At 39.3% G+C, this 23,237-nt stretch overlaps 2 protein-coding genes across 4 annotated transcripts; one reads left to right on the top strand and one right to left on the bottom strand.

Annotated features, from left to right (window-relative positions):
• The first annotated feature begins 160 nt into the window (after window positions 1-160).
• LOC119654178 (actin-related protein 5) lies at window positions 161-23,229 on the top strand. 3 transcript variants are annotated; one of them, XM_038059363.1, is made up of 8 exons: window positions 161-314; window positions 5,886-6,073; window positions 6,137-6,284; window positions 6,397-7,025; window positions 7,221-7,382; window positions 7,449-7,760; window positions 22,676-22,856; window positions 22,916-23,229. In XM_038059363.1, the coding sequence occupies exons 1-8, from the start codon at window positions 212-214 to the stop codon at window positions 23,188-23,190; spliced, it is 1,998 nt and encodes a 665-aa protein (XP_037915291.1). In that variant the 5' UTR covers window positions 161-211; the 3' UTR covers window positions 23,191-23,229. The 3 variants fall into 3 exon arrangements, with proteins under 3 accessions (XP_037915291.1, XP_037915293.1, XP_037915292.1); XM_038059365.1 differs by lacking the exon at window positions 161-314 and adding an exon at window positions 3,406-5,266 and having other exon boundaries at window positions 22,916-23,228; XM_038059364.1 differs by lacking the exon at window positions 161-314 and adding an exon at window positions 5,310-5,822 and having other exon boundaries at window positions 22,916-23,228.
• Window positions 14,502-15,432, bottom strand: LOC119654179 (NADH dehydrogenase [ubiquinone] 1 alpha subcomplex assembly factor 3). Its single transcript, XM_038059366.1, has 4 exons — window positions 15,261-15,432; window positions 15,028-15,198; window positions 14,760-14,958; window positions 14,502-14,699 (listed from the first exon to the last, which is right to left on the bottom strand). The coding sequence occupies exons 1-4, from the start codon at window positions 15,332-15,334 to the stop codon at window positions 14,553-14,555; spliced, it is 591 nt and encodes a 196-aa protein (XP_037915294.1). The 5' UTR covers window positions 15,335-15,432; the 3' UTR covers window positions 14,502-14,552.
• Window positions 23,230-23,237: the final 8 nt, after the last annotated feature.

Below are 23,237 nucleotides of genomic sequence, written 5' to 3'. Positions count from 1 at the left end.
GAAACAGAATAATTTAATTTAATTGATATTAATAAGTTATTCTAATATATCATCAAGTGATTCTAACACATCACAATTGAAATTTCAAATCATAACTTTAAATTAACAAATATGGGAAACAGCATTAATTTCTCTTACCATCTACGGATAACCGCAAAAGCAGAGATAAGTTGACATTTCTGTTTGTGGTGCCGGTTTGTTTGTTTACAAGATGAACGTTATTGAATTAAAAGATAATAAACCTACTCCGGACATTATACATGAGTATCCAGACACATTCAAATCTTCCCAAGTTCCTCTTGTGATTGATAATGGTAATTATACATAATTTCTCTCCTCTTTATGGACACTTTGCAGTTAGAGGTTATGTTTGGGATAAGATTTAACAGATGGAAGGTTGTAATAATAAAATAGTAGCATATTCTGGGTCTGCTCAAATTAAAATTAATGGGAACAAAAACTTTCAGACACGAGACCTACAACTCGGCGTTCTTCGTTAAGGTACATACTCACTAACTGATGTCTGAAAATTACAGTGAAAAAAGAAAGTAACTGCACACTCAAAAAATCCTACACGTTACAAAGAACAGGAAGTAAAATGTTGGGAGAAGAATTAATTCTTATGCGATTGTTGATTTGTTGGGATTTCGTGAGACCCGAAGTTCACGTGGGAGCAGTCCCTATAATGCCACCGATAAAACAGCGTGAGGAACGCAGTGGCACGCGACGCATTAAATGGTGGCGAATTGGTGAGAAGAAAGAAGAAACGATCTCACTCATACGATTGCCGACCATTACGAATGTGGAAGAATCATGGAACCAAATGAAAGACACGATCCACAAGGCGACCTCTGCAACCTTCGGGGTCACCAAGCCTAAGCACTAATTGGCAAACTTATAAGAATGCCAACCGGGAAGCAAAGAAAAAGTGATCGGTGTCACCCGAGCGCAGCATTTCAAAAATCTTTACGATAAACTGGACACTCTGGATGGCGAGAGAGATTTAATGTGTACGAGGTTAGACAAGTAATGATTTTATTGCCGCGATTGTGGTAAACCTGCAAACTTCAAATTCCCTTCGCCGGCATCCTTCCCCTTTCCATTGATATATTCACCATCGCTCTAGCTTGTTTAGTTCGTCTGTTGTGTCGTGTTGAGTAGACGTATGTTGATGTTGTTAGTCACGAAAATGGAGAAACGATATCTAGAGCAATGCGTCGCGATAAAATTTTGCGCCAAGTTGGGCGAAACAGCTTCGGAAACGTACGCTAAAATTGTAAAAGTGCACGATGATGGTGTTCTTAGTCGTGCCCAGGTGTTTCGATGGCATAAAGAGTTTAAGGAATGGCGTGAAAGCATGGAAGACGAGGCGCGGAGTCGGACACCAGTCGAGGTGCGGACTGACGCGCCCTAATCGGTGAAGATCGGCGTTGAGCAGTTCGAATGTTGGTTTTGGAACTGGATATAAACTGTGAAACAGCCAGACAAATTTTAACAGGCGATTTCGGAATGAAAAAGTTGTGCGCGAAGATAGTTCAAAAGAACCTTTCTTTGAAGGGATGGCAGAGTTGTAGAATAATTTTTAATTATACTGTTTTTATGGAATCAGCCTCATTACTTAATTGTCTAACCTCGTATGTCGTCAATCAGAGAGATTAAGCAATCGCAATCGAAAATATGTCTTTATGTGATTACATGATCACGTGATTACAATCATAATCACGAAAGTCTGATACACCATGATTATGATTTTGTGCCCCTGTGTCCCCCGGTCCATCTATCCTCTAAATACATTACTTCCTCGTATGAAACTCCCATAACTGCACGAATTTCTGATCCGCCTTTCAAATCAGTGTCCATCTCAATAACCACGTTTTGGGACTGATTTTTTCCAATATCCCCAAGTAAGGTTAGTTTAGTGGGGACCGCCGCAGTTCAAAGTAGTCATGCCTTTTGTTAGGTCCATTGTACTATCCCCTAAAATCGCCTGTTCAATAGCTGTTCCACCTGCAGCGTTCGCAGATTCTTCGTTGAAGAAAGACTTACCAAGGTATCTTCATCTGAGATCTGAGGAGGCCGGCCCGCTGCATATGAAGTGCAGGGCCGTCTACTACTGTTCCTGACTACATATGGCAGAGACCACTACCCAATATTTGCCATGCAGTAGTGTAGGAAGAAAGATTTTTATGTCTCACTTCTCAAGGGACAATAAAAATGCCGCTCTAGTGGCACCTAGTCTTTCACAACATTTATCGCTTGCCAGAAGAAATGCAAATTTCTCTCGTAGGCTGCGTGAATTCTTGCAATCTGCCTTCAGATCCAAACCTTTGCAAGCTAGTCTACCAGCTTCTTCATTACTTCATTACCCAATAAAATATAACTTCACTTGGAATATGGTCGTCATTTTTCCGAAAAGTGAGTTCCATAATCAGATTTTCCGAGAATAATCCGCCGGCGGATCCGTTATCTGACCCGGCGGCCCGTAATTCCATGGCCATTTGTCGACCAAAGAGAACTTTGGAAACCAAGAATTAGAGCCGCCAGATGTATGCCAAGGAATTTTCATCTTTTCAATTTTCGCGGTGAGTTCATGGAATGCTATCTTCGCGGATTTCCCTTTCTAATAGGCATGTGGCCTACAGTGAAGTGGCTACCAAGGAACGTATGTATTCCTTAGAATGGAAGTTAGGCCTATTGGTCGGAAGCTTTCTGCGTCCCTGTTGGTGTGTTTAGAAATAAATATCACCTTTACTTCACGCCAGTGAATTGGAATGTAAGTAAGAAACGTCTCACCATAGGGTCAAAGCTCCCTCCTCTGGCTAAGATGGAGCGATGGCGTAGGTCAGGACGCCAGACAGCTTTTAGGGATATCGAATTGGTAGACCTCGACGCAAAACCGGGATGTCTGAAGTTCCTTATTAAGGCACTCCTAGACCGGATACCGGTTGTCGCGCCGTTGATGATGATGATGAAAATTAACTGAATAGTATAATATAATATACACGGCTTGAAGCTTTATCGCAAAAATCAAGAAAACAAAAATGAAATATTTTCACATATATAAAAACAACAAACTCCAGACATCCCGGTTTTGGGCCGAGGTCTACCAATTCGATATCCCTAAAAGCTGCCTGGCGTCCTGACCTAACCCATCGGTCCATCTCAGGCAGGGTCTGCTTCGCCTTCTTTTTCTACCATAGATATTGCCCTTATAGACTTTCCGGGCTGGATCATCCTTACGGATTAGGTGACCCGCTCAACGCAACCTGTTGAGCCGGATTTTTTCCACAACCAGACAGTCAGTATCGCTTATATATTTCGTCGTTGTGTAGGAGAAGGGATGAACAGCTAATCGCAACAAGAAATAAATATTTTTAGTACAGAATACAAAAATAAACAAAGGTACGAGGTCGATGTATAAAAAAATAATATTTCTCAATTTTTGTGCCAATAAAACGCGGCTATTAGCCAGGAAAGTAGCCATAGAAGAGGCATCAGTGATGACTAACGGTGCGTATTCGCCTGATAGAACCATGAGTTGCAAAAAGGTTGTTCCATTGTAATACTATTACATATATATTTACATTATTCGTTTTTCTTTATTTTACCTTTGTGCTTGATTACATTGAAGGAACCATTCATTCTGGAGATGACGGAATATCTCCGTGATTCTCGCTAAAATTATCGGCGTTGAACGGGCATTGATTTTTCCTTATGTTGTCAAAACCTTATTTTGGTTTCTAGCTCACACCATTGTTTTTTTAAGTTAGACAATACTATTTTTGTTCCTCAACTGTTAAATATTAAATTTGTGTGGTTTCCTTCTTCTCTGGAGCGCCCCGGTAGGTGCACATGAAATATTTATAATTACTCGTATATACCTATTAACTGCATTTGACACCATGGAAGCATAGATTAATTTTCGTAACTAGCAAACTCAACCAAAATACACTACACACAGTGGGTTGAAGATATTTCTAATCTTATAGGGAATATTAAATATTTTCTAGAAGCAATTCTGGCAGCCATACAAGGAGTGTTTGAATTTGTAAAAGAGTGTCATCAGGACTGACGGGCTTCTTCGCTAAACTACTATCAAGCATTGGAAACATCAACAATTCAATAAGATTTTGAATGAAGACCATACTCACCCATCCTTTCCAAACAAATTGAATGATTTCTGCGCGGAATCGTCTGGCGATATTTTGGAACTATAACTTAAAATGCATTTTCCCCGCTAGCGAGAAAAACTGTGGACAAAGACAATTAGGGACAGCAATAGGACCAAAATCCAGAATCCAGACCAGAATCTAAAAAGACGCGTGTTTAGGCACTACATGGGCTAAACGTTCTTGCCCAAGGGTTGCCCTCAACATATTCCTGTACCTCTTTCCACTCGGTCTCCATATCAAATACATTGCATCATGCAACGCTGTTAGTTTTCAGGAACTATGATACTGGAGAATGGAGCTTTGCGACCATAGCAGCATCTTGGTTATGCTACCTTTGACTTGGTCATCATTACCGAACTGCGGGATAAGTAGGTTGGGCTTCAGGAAAAAGCTCGCTACGGGCCTCTCAACCAGGACGAAGTGGAACTGTAGCGATGTGCTGAAAGGCGCTGATGCTTTTTTTTATTGATAGATGAAAAATAGGGTGTGGAGTTAGAGCGCCTTCAAACTGGCGTGTTGCTCAAAGTTTCCTCTGAGCTTCCGAATACAGATATATAGAGGAGAACGAGTTAGCCAGAGGATCATTTAAATTAGCAGCTATGGTCTGGGGCGTTGTGGCATAAAAACGGTGCCCCGCAGTGCTAATTGAACAACCATCGTTGCCTACCTACTCCCTTTTCAACGAACCTAGAAAGAGCAGTACAATGGAGGCCGGTGGTATTTGAACGTAATCTAGAAAGGTTTTGATGTTTTTGTGATTTTATTTTTTTATATTATTTGCTCCCAATGTATCAAGAATTTTAGCTTTCTGTGTTTCAAGCATCTTTTCCGTTCCGAGTGCTGTAGAGAAAAAAATATGATTATTATTAAAGTTTTATCGGGTATGATAACGTATGTGGAGAACCGAAGTTTATTGAGATTTGGAGAAAGGCTTTGAGGGGCTTTTTTTTTGTTCCAGAGGTCAAGGACTTCATTGTGCCCAGGGCTCAACTGAACGTGGACTCTCTCAAAGTGGGAGTTATCAACAATGCGGATTTGTCTTTAACTTGAGGTGTAATACCTTTGTACCTTCCTATGTGTGTGCATCAGTGCGAGTGAGTAATAAACTAATTTTGAAAAGCTTCTCCACAAATCTACAAATTTGTCGAATCTGATTTGGGTTTTGATTTGGCTTTTTGGTTCTGGCGTGACATATGCTGGTACGAATTTCACTCAACCTGGGCATATTTGAAAACTTTGAAGCTTCATTGATCATGAAAGAGGCGATATATTCATATTTTTAACACACAGGAGGTATCCTCCTATAGTCAGAGAACCTTCGCGGGAAGTTGTTTTTTCCAAGCCAAAATTTGCAAAATTCAGAAAAATTAAATTCCACCTAGATCTGCCTTAGTAAGAAATTCCATTCCATTCCCGGTGCCGGGGTCTGCTACGCCTTGTTTTGTAATATACGTTTTGCTCCTATAGACATTTCAGGTTGGATCTTCTTCACCCATTCGGATTAGATGAACCTACCTGCCTACCTCAGCCAATTAAGACAAATTATATATATTATATTTTTTATAAATTTCTGCGTTATATAGGCTAGCGAATCGTTCATTCTGTGGGCGCGGTCAAACATTTTTATCGATGCACCGATTTACTTTAGAAGTTAATAAAAAGTATTTAAATTGTCAGAAAATCATTAGTAACCAGATAATCTTTTTTTGTCAGGCTCTTATCAGTGTCGGGTTGGATGGTCTGTGTCGCAAAAACCCCTACTGATTTTCAGGAACCTCATAGCAAAGCCGCGAAAAGATCGCATCAAAAAAGATGGCGCAGAAATTGTCGTTACACCTCCAATACAAATCGGAAATGATATTTTGAATATTGAAGCGATGCGTTTTCAATTAAAGACTCAGGTATTACATGTAAATAGGAATGCAAGTTAAAAGTCAATTTAAATGCAACATTATTTTTTTCAGTTCGATAAGAACGTTGTCACACATTACCAAAATCAGGAGCAAATTTTCGATTATATTTTCACGCGTTTGGGTATCAATGCCGATGCTTGTGTACCACATCCAGTTGTTCTTACAGAGTGCTATGTGAATCCGAATTATTGTCGTCAGTGTAAGTTTACTAAAACGCATTACTCAAATTATATATATTTACTAATTTAATTATTGTGAGGCATGATTTTCCCTGACTTTAATTCCTAATTATTTTTTTGTCTCTCTATAAGTAATGTCAGAACTTCTGTTTGAGTGTTATGACGTCCCATCAGTGTGTTACGGTGTTGACTCGATCTACAGTTTTCAGCATAATCAAATTGGAGTAAACGGTCTAATAATTTCGTGCGGTTATCATACAACTCACATCATTCCCGTTTTGAATAATGTCCAAATCGCTTCAAAAGCACGAAGAATAAACCTTGGCGGATTTCACATGATCAATTTTCTCCATCGACTTCTACAGTTGAAATATCCTGTGCATGTGAACGCGATTACAATAAGCCGCATCGAAGAATTACTTCACAATTACTGCTCAATTTCTTTTGACTACATGGCTGATCTGAAAAAGTGGGCATTCCTTGAGTTTTATGAGGAGAATGTGAAGAAAATTCAGCTACCATACAATACTCCTGCCACATCAACAAGCACATTAACTGCTGAACAGAAAATTGAAAAGAAAAAAGAACTTGCCAGACGTTTGACGGAAATTAATGCGCGAAAGCGAGAAGAACGGTTGGCTGATGACGAAGACCAGCTTCAGAGAATGTTGGCGATTAGGGAACTTTTGGAAGAAGGCGAAATCGATGAATTCAATGCAACTTTGAAGGAGAATGATATAGCGAATGTCGAAGAGCTTGATGTAAGCAATCTATTTCATTCATATAATTTCAAAATCAAACGAGTATTTGATATAAGTTCAGGATCTTATGTTATATTTCCATACCTTTGAATATGGGAAGAAAAACTGATAGCTTGATTAAGAATTACTAAAAAAAATGTTTCACTTGCAAAACAATGTTGATTAATTCTAAAAAAATTCCCTCCGAATCCATAGAAATTGCTATCTAATGTAAAATCTCGGATTGAACGAACTAGACAAAAAATGACTGCTAATGAGTCTACTTCGACCGCAATTATCGAAGAAAAAATTGCACCAGCTCCTTTGCCACCGGCAGATATGTCCGTAGAAGAATGGGTTAACCAGATAAAATTAAATGTAAGTTCCTACATATTTTTCCATATATAGTACATTACCGGATAACATGTCTTCCTTCTTTCATAGCGGAATGCAATTATTGAAAGGAAGCAAAGCCGACGTCAGCGTCGACAAGATTTAGCCAAACGAAGAACAGCTGCCGCACAAGAGCGAATGCGAATAATTTCACAACTAGCCAGAAAAGAGAAGGGGTCTGACAATTTCGGAATGCGCGATGAAGATTGGGACATATATAAAGCGATTAGCAAAGAAAACGGCGACAGCGATAGCGAGATGGAAAATGAAAAGTTGATTGAATATGAAGACATTTTACGGCATCATGATCCAATGTTTGAAGAGCCTGCGGTCGTTGTTAGTGGTGCGGCAGAATCACATCAGGTAAGTGAAAATTCAACATTTTTTTTTTTCGATAAATACTACCTGAAATGATTGGAGTCTTTTATGCTAAAATATATTGAGAAATATACATGAGAACATGCCAATCATCGTTGGAGAATATAAGGTCTTATCCATACAATTAGGTGGCAGCTATCTTTTTTACCTTTGAAACTTCTCAGTTGCGCATGAAAACCCTGAACCGCCCCTAACTGATCCATTGCATACCCCTGCAATGTCTTTATATTTTTTTCTACTATGTAAGCATGTTAAACAGGATCTTTGCGACTGTTTCGTCTTGTGGAAAATAGCTTGCTCACTAATGCGTTCACCAATTAGATGGAGTTCGTCTGTTTTCGAAGAGAAGGTCATCAGCCATAAAGAAAAATTAATTTCAATTGTATTATGGACCAAGGAACATATATATCGCACCCTTGCGACAAAGTGCCGTAACTCAAAAATTCCTGTTTTTTAGTTAATAACACCATTGGTAACACAATATAACGCTCCACTAAGCTGCAAAATCCCCTAAACTTCAATACAAATAGTTGTCACTAGATGACACAACACTTCGGTTAGTTCAGAATATTACCTGTGAATTATCTTCAACATAAAAACAGTCGTAACTGTAAAAATTTAATATATACATTATGGTTCAAATATGTCGAAAGGCACATGGTCTTCATTTCAAGAAATGAGAAGCAAACGCGATACTGCGATACTATGTCGTGGTATTTAAAATTATTTCTTAGAAATCATTAAAAATATGTAGTATTTCACTTGGGTGTGGCGAAAACTACTATTTCCACTAGAAGTTGTATTTCGACTAATCGAACCTTAAGTTTATTAATACGTTTCCATATCTGGTTCGATGATTCTCTGAGTAGTGGCTTTTCCCTGTTACGCACAGATAGAAAACAACCCAGGCAAGTCTATTACTTTTCCGTCTTTAGCTTTTGATCCGTTTGGAAGCGAACTTAGCTTGCCTGAATCGGATACGCCACTTCTCTCAGTCGTAAGCTAAATTTTTAAACTACCGTACAATGCGTCAAGCCGTCGCTGTTCCAAAATCATTTCTTCCACGGACCCATCCTCAGAAGCTGCCCAACCGAAAAATATGAAAAAAATCAACAGGCTGACACTATATGGTGCCTAGGCTACTGTTCAAACAGTGTTAATAATATTATATTACTGTAATTTTTAGTAATTGACTGCAAAACCCACCTAGATCCTACCAAATTTAGTGGCTATTGACTGTTCCTAACAAAGTTACAATAGGTCAAAGTTGTGGCTTCTATGCAAATTCAAGAGTTTGAATGTCAGTATCACGCAAAGTGGATATTTTCACATAATATATGCATATGTTACGTACTAGGTTCTAATTTCCACTTAAACACAAAACATTACGTTCCGGTTTCCCGACTTGTTCTCATTTGACCAGTGCTATGCTGTTTTTTCTGTGGTTTTTGATGCTGACTTTGCCACCATGTATTTCATCTTGCCCTCTTGAATGTGTAGCCCAAGATCTCGCGCCGGCTGCTCGATCTCGATGCAGATAGATTGTATAAATCGGGTTATTTTTCCCATAATGTCAATATCGTGAGCATAGGGCAGTAATTAGGTGGACTTAAAGAGGACGGTGTCTCTCCATTTACATCAACATCCCGACCACTTTTCCCGGGCCAGATTGAAAAGCATGCATGAAAGGCATCCCCTTGTCTTAGACCGTTATTAAAGGTGAATGGTCTCGAGCGTGATCCTGCTGCCGCTGCTAATCTGACCAATGTGCGAAGGTGCGAAGGATCAGCCTAATCAATCTTATCAATTTGGTCGGGATAACGAATTCTCTCATCATCGTGCACAGTTTTACCCCGGCTATCCTACCATAGAAATTCTGATCTGTTCCTGATTATGGGGCAGGTAATGCCTCTCTGCCAGTCGTCAGACATTGATTGGTGGCCCCAAACCTTGAGCAACCCCTTTATATAGGTAGTCGCCTTCATATTTACCCGTTCGGCTGTAACCCCATCAGCTCCTGGCGATTTATGATTTTTAAGCTGATTTCTTCCATGCTTGGCAATGGCAGAATTTGTCCGTACACTGCAGCTGACGGGACCTCCAACTCGTCGATATTTTGGTTGTTGATAAGTGCATCAAAATACTCAACCCATCGCTCCAATATGCCCATACGGTCAGAAATCATATTTTCCTTGTTATTTCGGCAGAATGAGCATCGTGATGTATCAGGCATCACCCTGTAGTCTTGTTGGTAAAACTTGTGCATCTGGGGCGGCTGCTCCATCTACTTCTCGAGTTCACAGACCTGCTGTCTCTCTCATGCTTCATTTTTCTGTCTGTGAAGGCTTCTTTATACGATGGAGTTCGTGGTAACACTCTGCACGTGCCTGCGTTTGAGAGTGCAGCATTGCCCGATATGCAGGATTCATCCATTTCTACATACTAGCTTACATATATCATCGAGCCAGTCTTTTTGCGACTGGGGCCAAGTATGTTTGTAGTGGTATCATCGGTTCTTTAGGTGATTGTGAAGATCATTTGTCCATACTTCGCCTCCAGGACCTCTGTTATTTGCGGTTATTGCGGAGTGTATACAAAATATTAGCTTTTTTCCACATAGTTGTGTAAAGTCACAAAATTGATCACGTTGAAGTATTCCATAACTGTTAGTTTATTATTTTATTTAAATCAGTTTTGCTATTAAACGCTAGGAGAACATCATCTGCATAAGGCAGTGTATGGGGCGCTGAACGTTGGATGTCCCGTATCACAGTGTCCATAACTAGAGCAAAGAGGAGTGTTTTTGTTCTTTTCTAAATTCTAGTTTGAATAGAATAAATAAGAAAATATCAAAAAGTTTTTGAGTTTTTAGTTACAGATCTGATTTACTACGAAAGCGTGATCAATTTTGTGAGCCACTCTATGTGCATACTTCTTTATGTACGCCTGTCCTTTATTTTTCCTATTTCTTCAATGTTTTCGTATTCACACTTGTATGGATACATTTGTATTCACTTTTGAAGGGAATACAACCGTATTCATATTCATAGAAAATTATCGAATGAATATATTCGTACCTATATTCCCAACTCTGCTTCCAACAACCATCAAGTGCGATGCAGCTAATTGAATAATCGGCTTTCCGCTTGGACTATGGGAAACAACGTATTGCCCGAATCACCTCGTTCTTACTTGGTTGTTGAAATCTCAAAGTACTATTTTGATATCATATACGCGACGGGCTTCGAAAGTCCGTTTTTCTGTCTCGTAGAAGTTATCCCTTTCCGACTCTGAAAGGGCGTGAATGTTAATGAGACTTATATTTCGAAATTTGCGTCACCAAAGTAGGCAAAGGGGCCTACTCCATATGGTTTATTGGATGCCCACTAGACTATATGATGTAGTGGCTTTTCTCTAGGAAACAGTTTCCTGTTCACCGCATCTCTTGCAACGCTATGACGTCAGCCCTACAGAGTATCAACTGGCTGCTTTGGATCATCTGTACAAAGAGCACACGTTCCATAAGAAAATGCGCAAATCGTTCGTCGACGAATGGTTGTAGAATCGGTCCTTTCAACATCACGATACACAATAAGCCACGACGATAATAATATCTTAGTGGTCAAAGGGTAGTATAGGTCCCAGGGCGAAACGTGGATTGGTACCCACGATGGAGCATAAAACCTGGGAAAAGCCTGCTGAACCAACACCAACAGCTCTACTACCAAACCCTATCTCCACCTCCACGTGGTGACCGCTGGGAGCTCTTTTTTAACGAAACGGCGAACGGCTAATACAACGACGAACCCGGCAACAACAAAGGAATAACCATTTGCGCATTTTCTCATGGAACGTGCGCTCCCTGTACAGAGATGAAGCTGCTGAGCAGCTAACCGATACCCTGTCCCAATATAAGGCTGATGTAACAGCGTTACAGGAGATGCGTTGGACAGGGACCGGTTTCCTGGAGAAGAGTCGCTACACCATATATTATAGTGGCCATCCAGTAAACCATGTGCTCGGAGTAGGTTTCTTAGTCAGCCTAAAAATGAAACCTGCTGTTATCGACTTTGAAAACATAAGCGAACGGCGCTTGTGAGACAAATTTCGAAATATAAGCCTCATTAACTTTCACGCTCCTACAGAGGAGACTGCAGAGTCGGAGAAGGATACCTTCTACGAGGCAGTTGAGCGGACCCTCGAAGCCTGTCCCAAGTATGATATCAAAATCATACTTGGGGATTTTAACAGACAAGTAGGGAAGGAACCCGTATTCAGGCGATACGTTGGCTCCCATAGCTTACACCAAAATACAAATGATAACGGACTGCGGATCATTCACGGAAAGCGGTCCACAAACATACGTCGGCCTCTCCATCATCCACAACACAGCGCTCCACAACACCTATAAGAGGGAAATGGGTGCCGCAATAACCGCAGTCAACAGAGATCCTGGAGATGAAGCATCAACAAATGATCTTCACAATCACCTGAAGAACATTATCATAAATACGGCCACAAATATACTTGGCCCCAGCCGCAAAAAGAGTCGGAACGGTTGTTTGACGATGAATGTAAGCTAGCAACGGAACGGAAGAATGCTGCATACCGAGTAATGCTGCATTCTCAAAGAACGCGGGCACGCGCAGAGACTTATCACGACCTCCGGCGAGTGGAGAAGCGACTTCACAGACGGAAAAAGGAAGCCTGGGAGAACCAACAAGTCTGTGAACTAGAAAAGTCCAGGGAGCAATCGCACCAGGCGCGGAAGTTTTACCAACAAGTCAGGAGAATGAAGCCTGCCGAGACAAAGAGAGAAATCTGATTTGCGACAGAATGGAGGGATGGATTGATTACTTTGATGAACTACTGAACAACTAGAGTATTGGCGAGTTGGAAGTCCCGCCAACTGAAGACGACGGATAACTACTGCCACCACCAAGTATAGGAGAAACAGTCCGTGCAATTCATCGACTTAAAAATCATAAGTCCCCAGGAACCGACGAAATCTACGAGCGATTCCATAACCGTCAAGTTATGGATAAAATCCGGCTCAATAGGTTACGACGGGCGGGTCACTTAATCCGTATGGATGAGGATGATCCAGCCCGGAAAATCTATAAGGGCAATACCTATAATAGAAAAAGAAGACTAGGCAGACTCTGCCTGAGATGGAGCGATGGCGTAGGTCAGGACGCTATCTAAATTGCAAGTACCCGAAAAACTAATCAGACTCAAGTTAATTCTACATTCATATATAGCTACAAAATGTCCTGATACAGTGTTTCAGTGGAAATTTTGTATTAAAATAATACGATGAGCTCGCTAATGGCTGACTCAATTTTTATTTAACAATGCCAATGGAACATGGAAAAATCTAAAAAACTTAAATGACATACTGTTTTATATACCAAATACTTATATGCGAAAAAGGTGCTGGTGACGCTTGGCAAGGCAAAGAAAAAAATTGTTGAAAACAATCGAGAATTAAATGGAAAATAACAGAGCGCTCCGGGTCACCACCTGTACTACCTTAAATAATCAATACTAAGGACAAAATATAAAAAATATGGGAAATTTTGATTCTGCCAACCTTATATTGAGGTAGCAAAACATGGCCAGAGTCGAAAAGTAGACAATCAATACCTCTGAAGTCCTCAGAAGAATCTTAGGCCCACTGGACAACGGCAGATAGCTAATCACCATTTGAGAAGAGCAAGGACCGACTTCAGACTGTAGTGCTACAGAAGAAGATTATAATTGGAGTCTACAAATATCTGCTGTTGTTTGCAAACTGGAAAGGATGTCGGCATATGCAGGGAGCGACCCCAAAATCCGGAAAAATTATATTTTTTTCCAAAAAGATTTTTTACTGAAGCAATGGAAAGGTTACTATTATTATTTGCAAGTCATACGGAAGACCGTTGTTCAATTATCCCCCCGCCAGCTTCATGGTCGCTTCCAATCTCGGTCTGAAGCATGCGAAGCAGTGCTCACTCGTCACGGTACATATTGGCAAATGTCACTTTAATAACGGCTCTTAAAATTGCGACGTTTGGATATTTGTATTTGCTGTGACTCCTTCAACTGCACTGTACGTAGAAGTCCAAAGGGAATTAAATCTACATCGTCGGAAGGACGGTATTCTTTCGACCAAACCATCTCGACGTTGGCTAGCAACAACTAATTCTGGACAAAGTGACTTCTGTGGGCAAGCACACTATCCTGTTCGAAAACATTCACATTTCCAGACCACACAGTATACCTACATCCTTCAGAATATGCAAGTGTAACTACATTTCATTTGGGACATTTTCCCCTTTGCTGAAGAAACGCAGTAAAACCACATCACATTATAACATATTAGCACCCGTCATTCCTTTGAAACCATAATAACACTCCAAAAGTCTAGTTTGCTTTAAAGACAAGATGCATTACAGACAACTTCCATGAAGCGGAGACGATGCTTCAGCTTCTTACTAAATTGATTAAGAAAAGAGGGAAAGAGGAGAAATTTGGAAGTACTAAGCTACCATCTTTAGAGTGATGCGCTTGCATTATATAAACCAATCTCATTCCATTTGTAGTTAGTCGAAGAAAACCATTTTGAAGGTTGTAAACTGACATCAATTAGTCTTTTAAATGTGGGAATATTTAGCTAATTTCCATTAAACCGGGATAGAAGTGTTCTAATCAGAACTCGAACACTGAAAAATTGACCAAACAAACGTTTATGTTTTGCATTTATTTAACAGCCTTCATATCACAACTTTGCACTTAAAAATCATCCGTATGATACAATTCTTTTTGTCTAAGCTTAGTTTGCAACAAATCATTCTCGTTGTAGGATATATGCAGTGGCGGAATAAGTGCAGCCGCCACCATTCGACTCTCGGCATTAAGAAAATTGAAAGTTGCACAGGCCTGCAAAATATACATTTACTTTCTAATTTATACTCCGTTAAGTATTAGTGAAATGCTCACCTGTTCAGTGCTTAAAACTTCCACATTTATTCTATATTTCCTCATGAATTCGATGATCTTTCGTGAGAACTTGGGAGTTACTTTTTGATCCCCGATTCCAAGTACGAGAATATCAATCTTTGGCTCTAATGTGTAGAATAGACTTAGGCTGTCTTCATTAATATCATCCATACTACCGACGTTCCAGGAAAGAGCGGACCTGTTTGAGAAAAATATGGTTTTATCAGTTAATAACAACCCACTAAAAACAATTTTCTCAAACATTTACCTCGGAAATATGGCCATCGGTCCTACGATCACCATTTCGTTATTCAACCTAAAGCCCACTTGACTAAAATTGTTTATCATGAGACCCAGATCCAGCTCCTTATTGAGGATGCTAACTCGCGTTTTTCCATCGTGCTCATAAGCCGGATTACTCTTCGACGCTGTAGCGATTCTATGAAGAAGAGACGGTTCCTATTGGGAGCTCAAAAATGCATCCAGCTATTGTCAGCTTACCGTATTGGGGTAGTGGCATTCAGGAGTAACTGTCGTCGAAAGGCGGACAAACATCTAGTAACTAACTGCGACATTATCCCTTTATTATGTAAATTTGAATGCACCTTCAATCAAACAAATCTGTCTGGTCGGTATCGTGGAGCGCACTATTTGACGGATGCGCTGATGGAGTATGACATTTCTTCGAGTGGGTTCGTTCAATGTCTTATATACAATTTGTATAAACACCATCTAATATAAACGAGGTAAAATCAATTTGAAAATTTGTCGTGTGGAATAAATGGATTATACGTACTAGCAAGTCTTCTGTTCACTCTTTTGTGGCGTATAGGCTGCTACAGTACAGTATGAGCTGTGAAATAAACTAAACTATGCTTCAGAAATAATGAAAAGGAAGTCAATTTATTAAAATGAGCGACTGTCGTACGGAAGGTCGCGGTTTAAATCTCACTGGTGCCAGTGGAGTGAGTTGACGTCGGATACCAATCGACTCAGCTTTGAATGAGTACCTGAGTCAAATCAGGGTAATAATCTCGGGCGAGCGCAATGCTGACCACATTCTTTAGGGTACTATAATCCTGTAGTGTACCGTTGCAGTCTTGAATGAAGTGCTATAATACACTTCACGGCCCTGATCTGTTTGGATTGTTACGCCAACGATTATTATTATTAGTATTATCTCCCTCCACCTTTGCTTCTGATTATGCTTTGAATTCTACGCGGCATACTTTGAACACAATATTCGATGCATTGAGAGATAAATGAGTTGCTTAGTCATAATTCGCGAATATTTTGTATTAAAACTTCCTTCGTAAGGGTTTGCACCTCATAAACGTTTTGTTTTGAAAAACTCCAAACATTTTCAGTTGGGTTGATATCAAGAAAAGTGGTTGACCCAGGAAAAGTGGCGGGGTTTCGGCAGGACAAAAACTCCCAAACAAATTTCGTGGTGTAGCGGGTTGCATTGTCTTGCATAAAGGTTGCTTCCATTCGTTGTTTAAAAGCGAAGAGAACATTTTTTAAGATTGTCAAATATTGTTACTGGTTTATGTCGCTTTCTAAGGTGTAAGGTTTTTCACTACCACTTCATGAGCCATCACTGAAGGAGAATGGTGTGAATATTTCTTCTTGCAAATACCGATATTTCGGGAAAACTTGTTAGCACTGATGAAGGGAACAAGTGGTTCCCGAAATATCGGTTTTTGCAAGAAGAAATATTCACGCCAACGAAAAAGAAACAATAAGTTTTTATTATTTCAAATAATTAATCATTGGAAACACCGCCTAATTTCACTCAGATGAAGGAGGATGTTTAACATTTGTTTGAATGTCGTCGAACCGCAATAAATTGTTCTATCAAGGCCTCCAAGTTGATTCGACACTAAATTGGACCTAAAACACAAAATTAGCAGCAGCTTCATTTTTGCAATAACAAATACTTTGAAATTAACAAATCCTACCTTTTCCCAATCAGTTGCTGTGAATGTTCTATACTGTTTTGTGAAATTCAAATGAAGCTTTCTCATCCTCTTTAACAATTTTGGCCTTTTTGTGGGACGTGGTTCGAAGACAGTCCAGCGTTACATCACCTTGCCACCAACACGATCACCAATGCTGTCAACCAACCAAACTCCCCTAACAGTTTTGCCAGTTGGGAACACCAACTGTGCGAGATAATATGTGGAACCGGACATTACGTTCTGGAGCTAACCAGAATGCCAGCAGTTCGACGAGATGGGCTCCGAAATTCTTGGTTCTCAAACACCAGAGATTTCACCACGTGCCATAACTCAGTAGTCAACAAAACTAATCCCACCCGGGGTAAACTACTCCAATAAAGACATAAAGTCTCGAGGTGGATTGATACTCCCGAAAATGTCAATCCCAAACGAGCTAAACTGCCTAACGGCCTAATAAGGGAGAGGATTCAATCACAAAAAAACCTGACACGCGCTGGATGGACGGGGAAGAACTCACTCTGAGCCGATTCCGTCATCTACAAGACGAGTCCCCGTCTTCCTTTCTTTTTCATGGCAAGTCACATGACATAGTGGCCCTGCGGCGGCTCGCCCCAACCTAAACGTTCACCTCCTGCCATTTCAAATATAATGGGGGAAACCTAATTACTTAACCTTCATCCGTCCCTCGTATCAATTTGATACGAATCGCTACTTTCACGTTCTGTATTTTGTAGTAATATTAATATTTTGACCTGCTTTTTTGGCCCAAGGAATATTTTTATGAAATTCATTAGATAATATATTTCCTTCTTTTCTATTTTTCACCCAATTGGCACAATAAAAAAAGTCACGTAAAAGCTCCTCGCGTATCAAATTGATACTACGTAATGTTATGTGTTCGGAACAGAGGTACAGTATCGACATTTGTTTTCTTGTAGCTATCAAACGAACACAGTTCTGTCTGCTTGCCAAGCGTAAGCAGCGCCATAGCGGTTATGCGTTTTGAAAATTTTTATTTTGTTGTTCACTTTCGCGTTTTATTGTCGAAATGTCGAATTTATTTGATTTCGATCCTCGTGAAGACGACGAGGAAGAAAGTGATTTTGATCCATTTGAAACTAGTAGTGACGACGAAGAATATTTACCAGAACCGGGTGAAAATGATGAAAGTAGTGAATACGAGTCAGACGACGATGTTGTAGATAATGAACCACAGCAACATGAAACTACTTGTTCTGAACCGAAGGAGTTTGTGTTATCGAAAGATGGAAAATATTGTTATTATTTCGAGCCGCCGCCACAATTGCCGAATAGATCTAATGCTTCATTTGCTCTACATGAAACACCTGGTAAATTTTTCTTCATATTCTACTTCTTCTTGTTATGCTTGTGATATTTGCTTGAACAGGTCGAACTTTGTTTGCGTCGTCACGATGTACTGATATTTTGTCGTCTTTTCTATTATTCATGGAACCAATCGAAAAGACAATAGTTGAAATGACAAATTTATATGGATCTCGAAAATACAAGGAACTTTGGTTACCAGTTGATATTGCTTCTTTGCGCGCCTATTATGGTTTGCTAATATTAGCTGGCGTGTACAGATCGCATGGGCAATGTATAAATGAATTGTGGGATGACCAAACAGGACCACCAATCTTCCGCGCCACAATGACTTTGAAAAAATTCAAACTAATAAATGAATGCATTCGTTTCGATGACAAAGAACAGAGAAAGGGAATTCGATCAAGAGATAAATTGGCACCAATACGAAACATTTATGACAAATGGGTGAATCGATTGAAAATGTGTTACACTGTTGGGAAAAACGTTACAGTAGATGAACAACTTGTACCATTTCGCGGTCGCTGCCCATTTACACAATATATACCATCAAAACCGCATAAATACGGTATCAAAATATGGTGTTTGTGCGATGCAAGTACATATTATGCTTGGAATCTTGAAGTATATACGGGTCGCGATCGAAATTGTAAAGCAGAAGTAAATCAAGGCTAAAGAGTTGTTCTGACTCTAAGCAATCAACTGAGTTGTCGTAACATCACAACAGATAATTTTTTTACTTCACGGCAGTTGGCCCTAGAATTGAAAAAGAAACAAAACAAGTTGATTGGAACGATCAGAAAAAATCGAAAAGAAATTCCACCATTGCTGCTGCAAATGAAAAACAAACCAGTATATCATTCCGAATTTGTGTTCGATCATGATTTGCGCAGCACAATGGTCTCTTACGTACCAAAAAAGAATCGTTTTGTCACTCTATTTAGTACACTTCATGACCAGAAAAGAGTGGCTAACGACGAACAAAAAAAGCCGGAAATTATTCGATTCTATAATGCGACGAAAGGTGGTGTTGATTCTTTAGATAAACTCGTAGGCACTTATCGCTGCAAACGCAAGGTGAATCGTTGGCCATTAGCCCTTTTCTGTAACATCCTTGATACTTCAGCATACAACAGTTTCGTAATATTTATTCATCTCAACGCAGATTGGAAATATGAGAAAAAAAAGTATCGCCGTCGCTTGTACTTAGTGGAGCTCGGAAAGCAATTAGTTACACCATATATTGCGAACAGAAAAACTCGTCCTCGAACACCAAATGCAAATGCTGTTATAGATGAAATTCAGAATATTTCATCAAGATCATCATCACCAACGACATCAACATCAGCAGCGCCAACATCAACGACAAACCCATCGCGAAAATCGAATTTACCAAATTCTCAAAAACTCACGCATGCTCCGTCAGCAGGAAAACGAAGTCGTTGTGCACATTGCGAATATAAAAACAACAAAAATTTATACAGAAATCGCTGTGATAAGTGTATAACTTATGTTTGCAATGCACATCATTTCAAACTATGCACAAACTGCATTGATAAACTATAATTTAATTCATTTTTTCATTTTTTACATTTCGGAATTGAAAGTTTTTTGTGAAAATCGACTTTTTTTTTAATAAATACTTATGAACTGAATTCAATTTTTTTTAAATAAAATATTTTCGAAATATTTTATTATTTATTTTATTTTTCCAAATAAAAATAAATAAAAATGCATGAAACACGTCTACTTTCTATGGGGTATCAATTTGATACGCGAGGAACTTTAATGTGTGGGGAAATGAGGGACGGATGAAGGTTAAGAGGACTAACGTTTTCCTAGGGAGGATTAGAGCAAAAAACAACTTAGGCAAATGAATGCTTAAACTATTCAAATTCCTTTTTCTACATTTTTCTTTTCTAAATTGGAATGATCTCTTATTTTTGTTTGTGTTATCTGCACCCGAAATACTCAATACAAAAATATTGAATTGAGAAAACATATAATCGTTCTCAACCCTTACTATATCTAATAATCTTATTTCCTCGGTTGTATGTGTCGCTTTTTCGGCTTCTTTTATTTTGAAAAAAAGGCAAATTTTATTCTTTAAATGCCGAATTGTGAGTTTTTTATTCCTCATATACCGGTATTTCGAGGACCACTTGTCCTCTACCTAAGTAAGTTCACTGGACGAATACTATTAAATATAATATTCTCCAGTAATTTATAAATTGGAATTACTTTAACCGAGAATATCAAACAAATATCGCGGGCATTGTATAACTTACGTATGAACCTAGAATTCCTACAAAAAAACGATCGTAACGTTTTTTTTCTTTTATACTAAGAACATTTAAAGTTACTCGAAAAGGAATTTGATTAAAAAGAAAACGATCCGTGGTAGGTATTCGCATCAGTATTACCTCGGTCAAGTTCGGCTTCATTGTATCGTCTCTCGGATCTTCTGGCGACTATTGATGTTTTTGCTGTTGTAGCTAGCATGGGAGTGACTATAACTGTGATGTAATCCAGATACTGTCGTGTTGCTATGATGCCCCTCCGTCACTACAGGACGACAGTGTTAATGACGCTTAAGCGTCCACCCGTTGTCATTAATCATGCCCGTGAAGCAAATTTGTCCTGTGCTTGGTTTTATTTAGAGATTTTTACGAATCGGGACTTAGAGAAGTGGATCTTTCGGTAAGAGCACCACGATCTAAGCTTGACGTGATTTCTGATGCTTAAAGTTGAATTTATTTAGGTGGTTTCTGACGAAAAATAAGGTTTTGATGGCAGGACCAGTTAGGAAAGTTTTATAGATTTTCATATGTTGGATAATCTTGCTGCTGCCGCAATTCTACCGCTTCATATGCCAGAACCGTTGTACTGTATTTAATTATATAAATTCCCGGGTGCCTGCATGCATTTCTGCGGTCATCAGCAATTTGACGAATAAAAGGGGGGTAATGCATTCAAAGCGTGACTTTGGACAAAATATCGGATGCTTGTAATCTTCCTACCACTCATATTAATCTTTTCCCGCCCCGCAAGCCCGACCAGAGCGCTTATTTTGATGTTGCTATAAATTGGATGTATCACTATCGAATTCTTATTGTTGAATTGAGTTAATGGCTTCATAGTCACCTTAAAATATGACGATTTCCAGAAATTAAATTTTATGATCCGATCACTCTTTGAAACTTTCCGAACAAGTGGGGATCTTGTATTTTGTTTATGAAACAGCTTTCTTCCGCTGCGACACAAGCGGACGACTTTATCATTAACCTTCTGCTGTTCTCTATTTGAATAGCGATTCTATTCTTGACTTGATATACCTGCGAAGCAGATTTCTTCTTCCTTGCTTGTCTTTCACTTAAAGCTCAAAGCCATAATAATTTTCGCCCATCCAAGAATAATAGCCCGTGGAAGCATGATACTCGAAAAAAATTTCTCCGTTATTCCTTTTGACAGTACATATGGTGCTTTACCACCTAACTTCACTGGAGTTTGTTTGGTAATGACTGAATTATAGCGACTGGGAGGCCTGGGAGTACTCCTGTTTGGGAATGAATCCAACAAAGAATAATTTGTCCACAGGCAGAAGCTCGTTCGATCTTAACATCTGCATATATACAGATTTCATTTACAGTGACCTGACTACAGTCGATCGAAGCTGCATCTGGGCCATTTATCCTTTTAATTGATCTGAGCTGTTGTAAAAGATATACGTCGGATTTCGCCCCCAAATCAGTCCTAGTGTCCTTCATCACTGCCGTCATTTACGCACAATCCCAAATCTTTGGATGGGATATCCTCCAGTAGACTTTTATCTTTGAAACCCCATTTTCGAAGCCTGAAACCGATGTAGACCACAAACTTTTTTGATGTCCGCAGACTGTTAGTCCTTCTCATCAAGTCGTCTTGGGGGAAGTCCGCCATGCAATTGATATTTTGTGGTATATTTAGACGCGAGTTTCTGAAAGTATACTGTAGCTGCTAAATAGTACTTCAAAGGTAAGCTTGAATGTTCCCTGCACCAAATCAAATGGAAGCGCCTCGCTTTCCTGCAGTCGAATCGATATGTCCGCTTGAATACGAATTTTGTCAGTTGGAATCGCAATAAAATTGTAAACAAGTAATATTACACGATAAGATATTGTTCAGAGGGACCTCTGGTCTTTGTTAACGCATCGAACACTTAACTTCCTACTACCTATTCTAAGTACGCCGTAATGCGGGCGGGGTATCTGATTCGAGTTGGCTTCCTCTATATGACCAACATCGACCTATTCCTCCGCGGATTTAATATATTTCATGTTTAGATCATCATTTTTCGCAAACTTGTGTTAAGTGTATAAAATTTTCTGCACAGCAGATCTAATCTTGCTGTAAACTAAGTTATTCTGCTTTTTGGTGCACTTTAGCCTAATATTCTCTCCATAAAAAATATCAAATAAATAATTTTATTAACCGAAATCTTTAATAAGCCAACCGTATTTGCTCAGAAGAAAAAAAACTGAACAAAGCCAGCAAAGCTAGTGGGATCTCATTTTACCATTAAAAATCCCTCAACATATCTTTCACAATGTTTAACCAATATTCTTCTTCCAGTTACATGTTGGTGTCGAGGCGATTCGAGCCCCTGAACTGCTATTTCAACCAAGTATGATTGGAAGCTCAGAAGCAGGTCTAGCCGAGACAATAGACTTTATTTTTAAAATGTTTACTGCCGAGGAACAATTGCTGCTTGCTACAAATGTCTTTCTAACCGGCGGATGTGCTCGTTTTCCAGGTATAATACATTATAAAAGATATCATTCCATATTAAGTCTCATTACATCTTCCTTACAGGCCTCAAAGAACGTCTCTCCAAGGAACTTTTGGAGATGCGACCATTCCAAACCCCACACAAAGTGTACATGGCAGACTCACCTTCTTTAGATGCGTGGTTTGGGGCTCGCGATTTTGCCAACTCTTCAAATTTACCTGACTATCTGGTAACTAAAAGTGAGTACTTAGAAAAAGGCGGAGAATATCTTAAGGAACATGCAGCCAGTAATTACCATTTCCCAACACCTAGTCCAATTGTGACAGAGACTGTAGAGAAAACAGAATCCTTGACATAATAAACATACAATGCAAAGGAAAAAACTATTTGTTTCTTTTTTTATTT

This window comes from Hermetia illucens, chromosome 4 (assembly GCF_905115235.1).
Source record: "Hermetia illucens chromosome 4, iHerIll2.2.curated.20191125, whole genome shotgun sequence".
In the NCBI taxonomy this organism is placed as follows: domain Eukaryota; kingdom Metazoa; phylum Arthropoda; class Insecta; order Diptera; family Stratiomyidae; genus Hermetia; species Hermetia illucens.
The sequence above is the reverse complement of the archived record's forward strand: the minus strand, read 5'-3'. Positions and strand labels throughout refer to the sequence as shown.

What these genes read in the sequence shown, in the direction of transcription:
- LOC119654178 (XM_038059363.1), top strand. Translation starts at nt 212, where the DNA reads ATGAACGTTATTGAATTAAAAGATAATAAACCTACTCCGGACATTATA. An exon ending in TCCGAATTATTGTCGTCAGT is followed by an intron (nt 6,285 to 6,396) that starts GTAAGTTTACTA and finishes TCTCTCTATAAG; the next exon opens with TAATGTCAGAACTTCTGTTT. An exon ending in GTGCGGCAGAATCACATCAG is followed by an intron (nt 7,761 to 22,675) that starts GTAAGTGAAAAT and finishes TTCTTCTTCCAG; the next exon opens with TTACATGTTGGTGTCGAGGC.
- LOC119654179 (XM_038059366.1), bottom strand. Translation starts at nt 15,334, where the DNA reads ATGTCGCAGTTAGTTACTAGATGTTTGTCCGCCTTTCGACGACAGTTA. An exon ending in AATGCCACTACCCCAATACG is followed by an intron (nt 15,199 to 15,260) that starts GTAAGCTGACAA and finishes TCTTCTTCATAG; the next exon opens with AATCGCTACAGCGTCGAAGA. An exon ending in CCGATGGCCATATTTCCGAG is followed by an intron (nt 14,959 to 15,027) that starts GTAAATGTTTGA and finishes TTTCTCAAACAG; the next exon opens with GTCCGCTCTTTCCTGGAACG.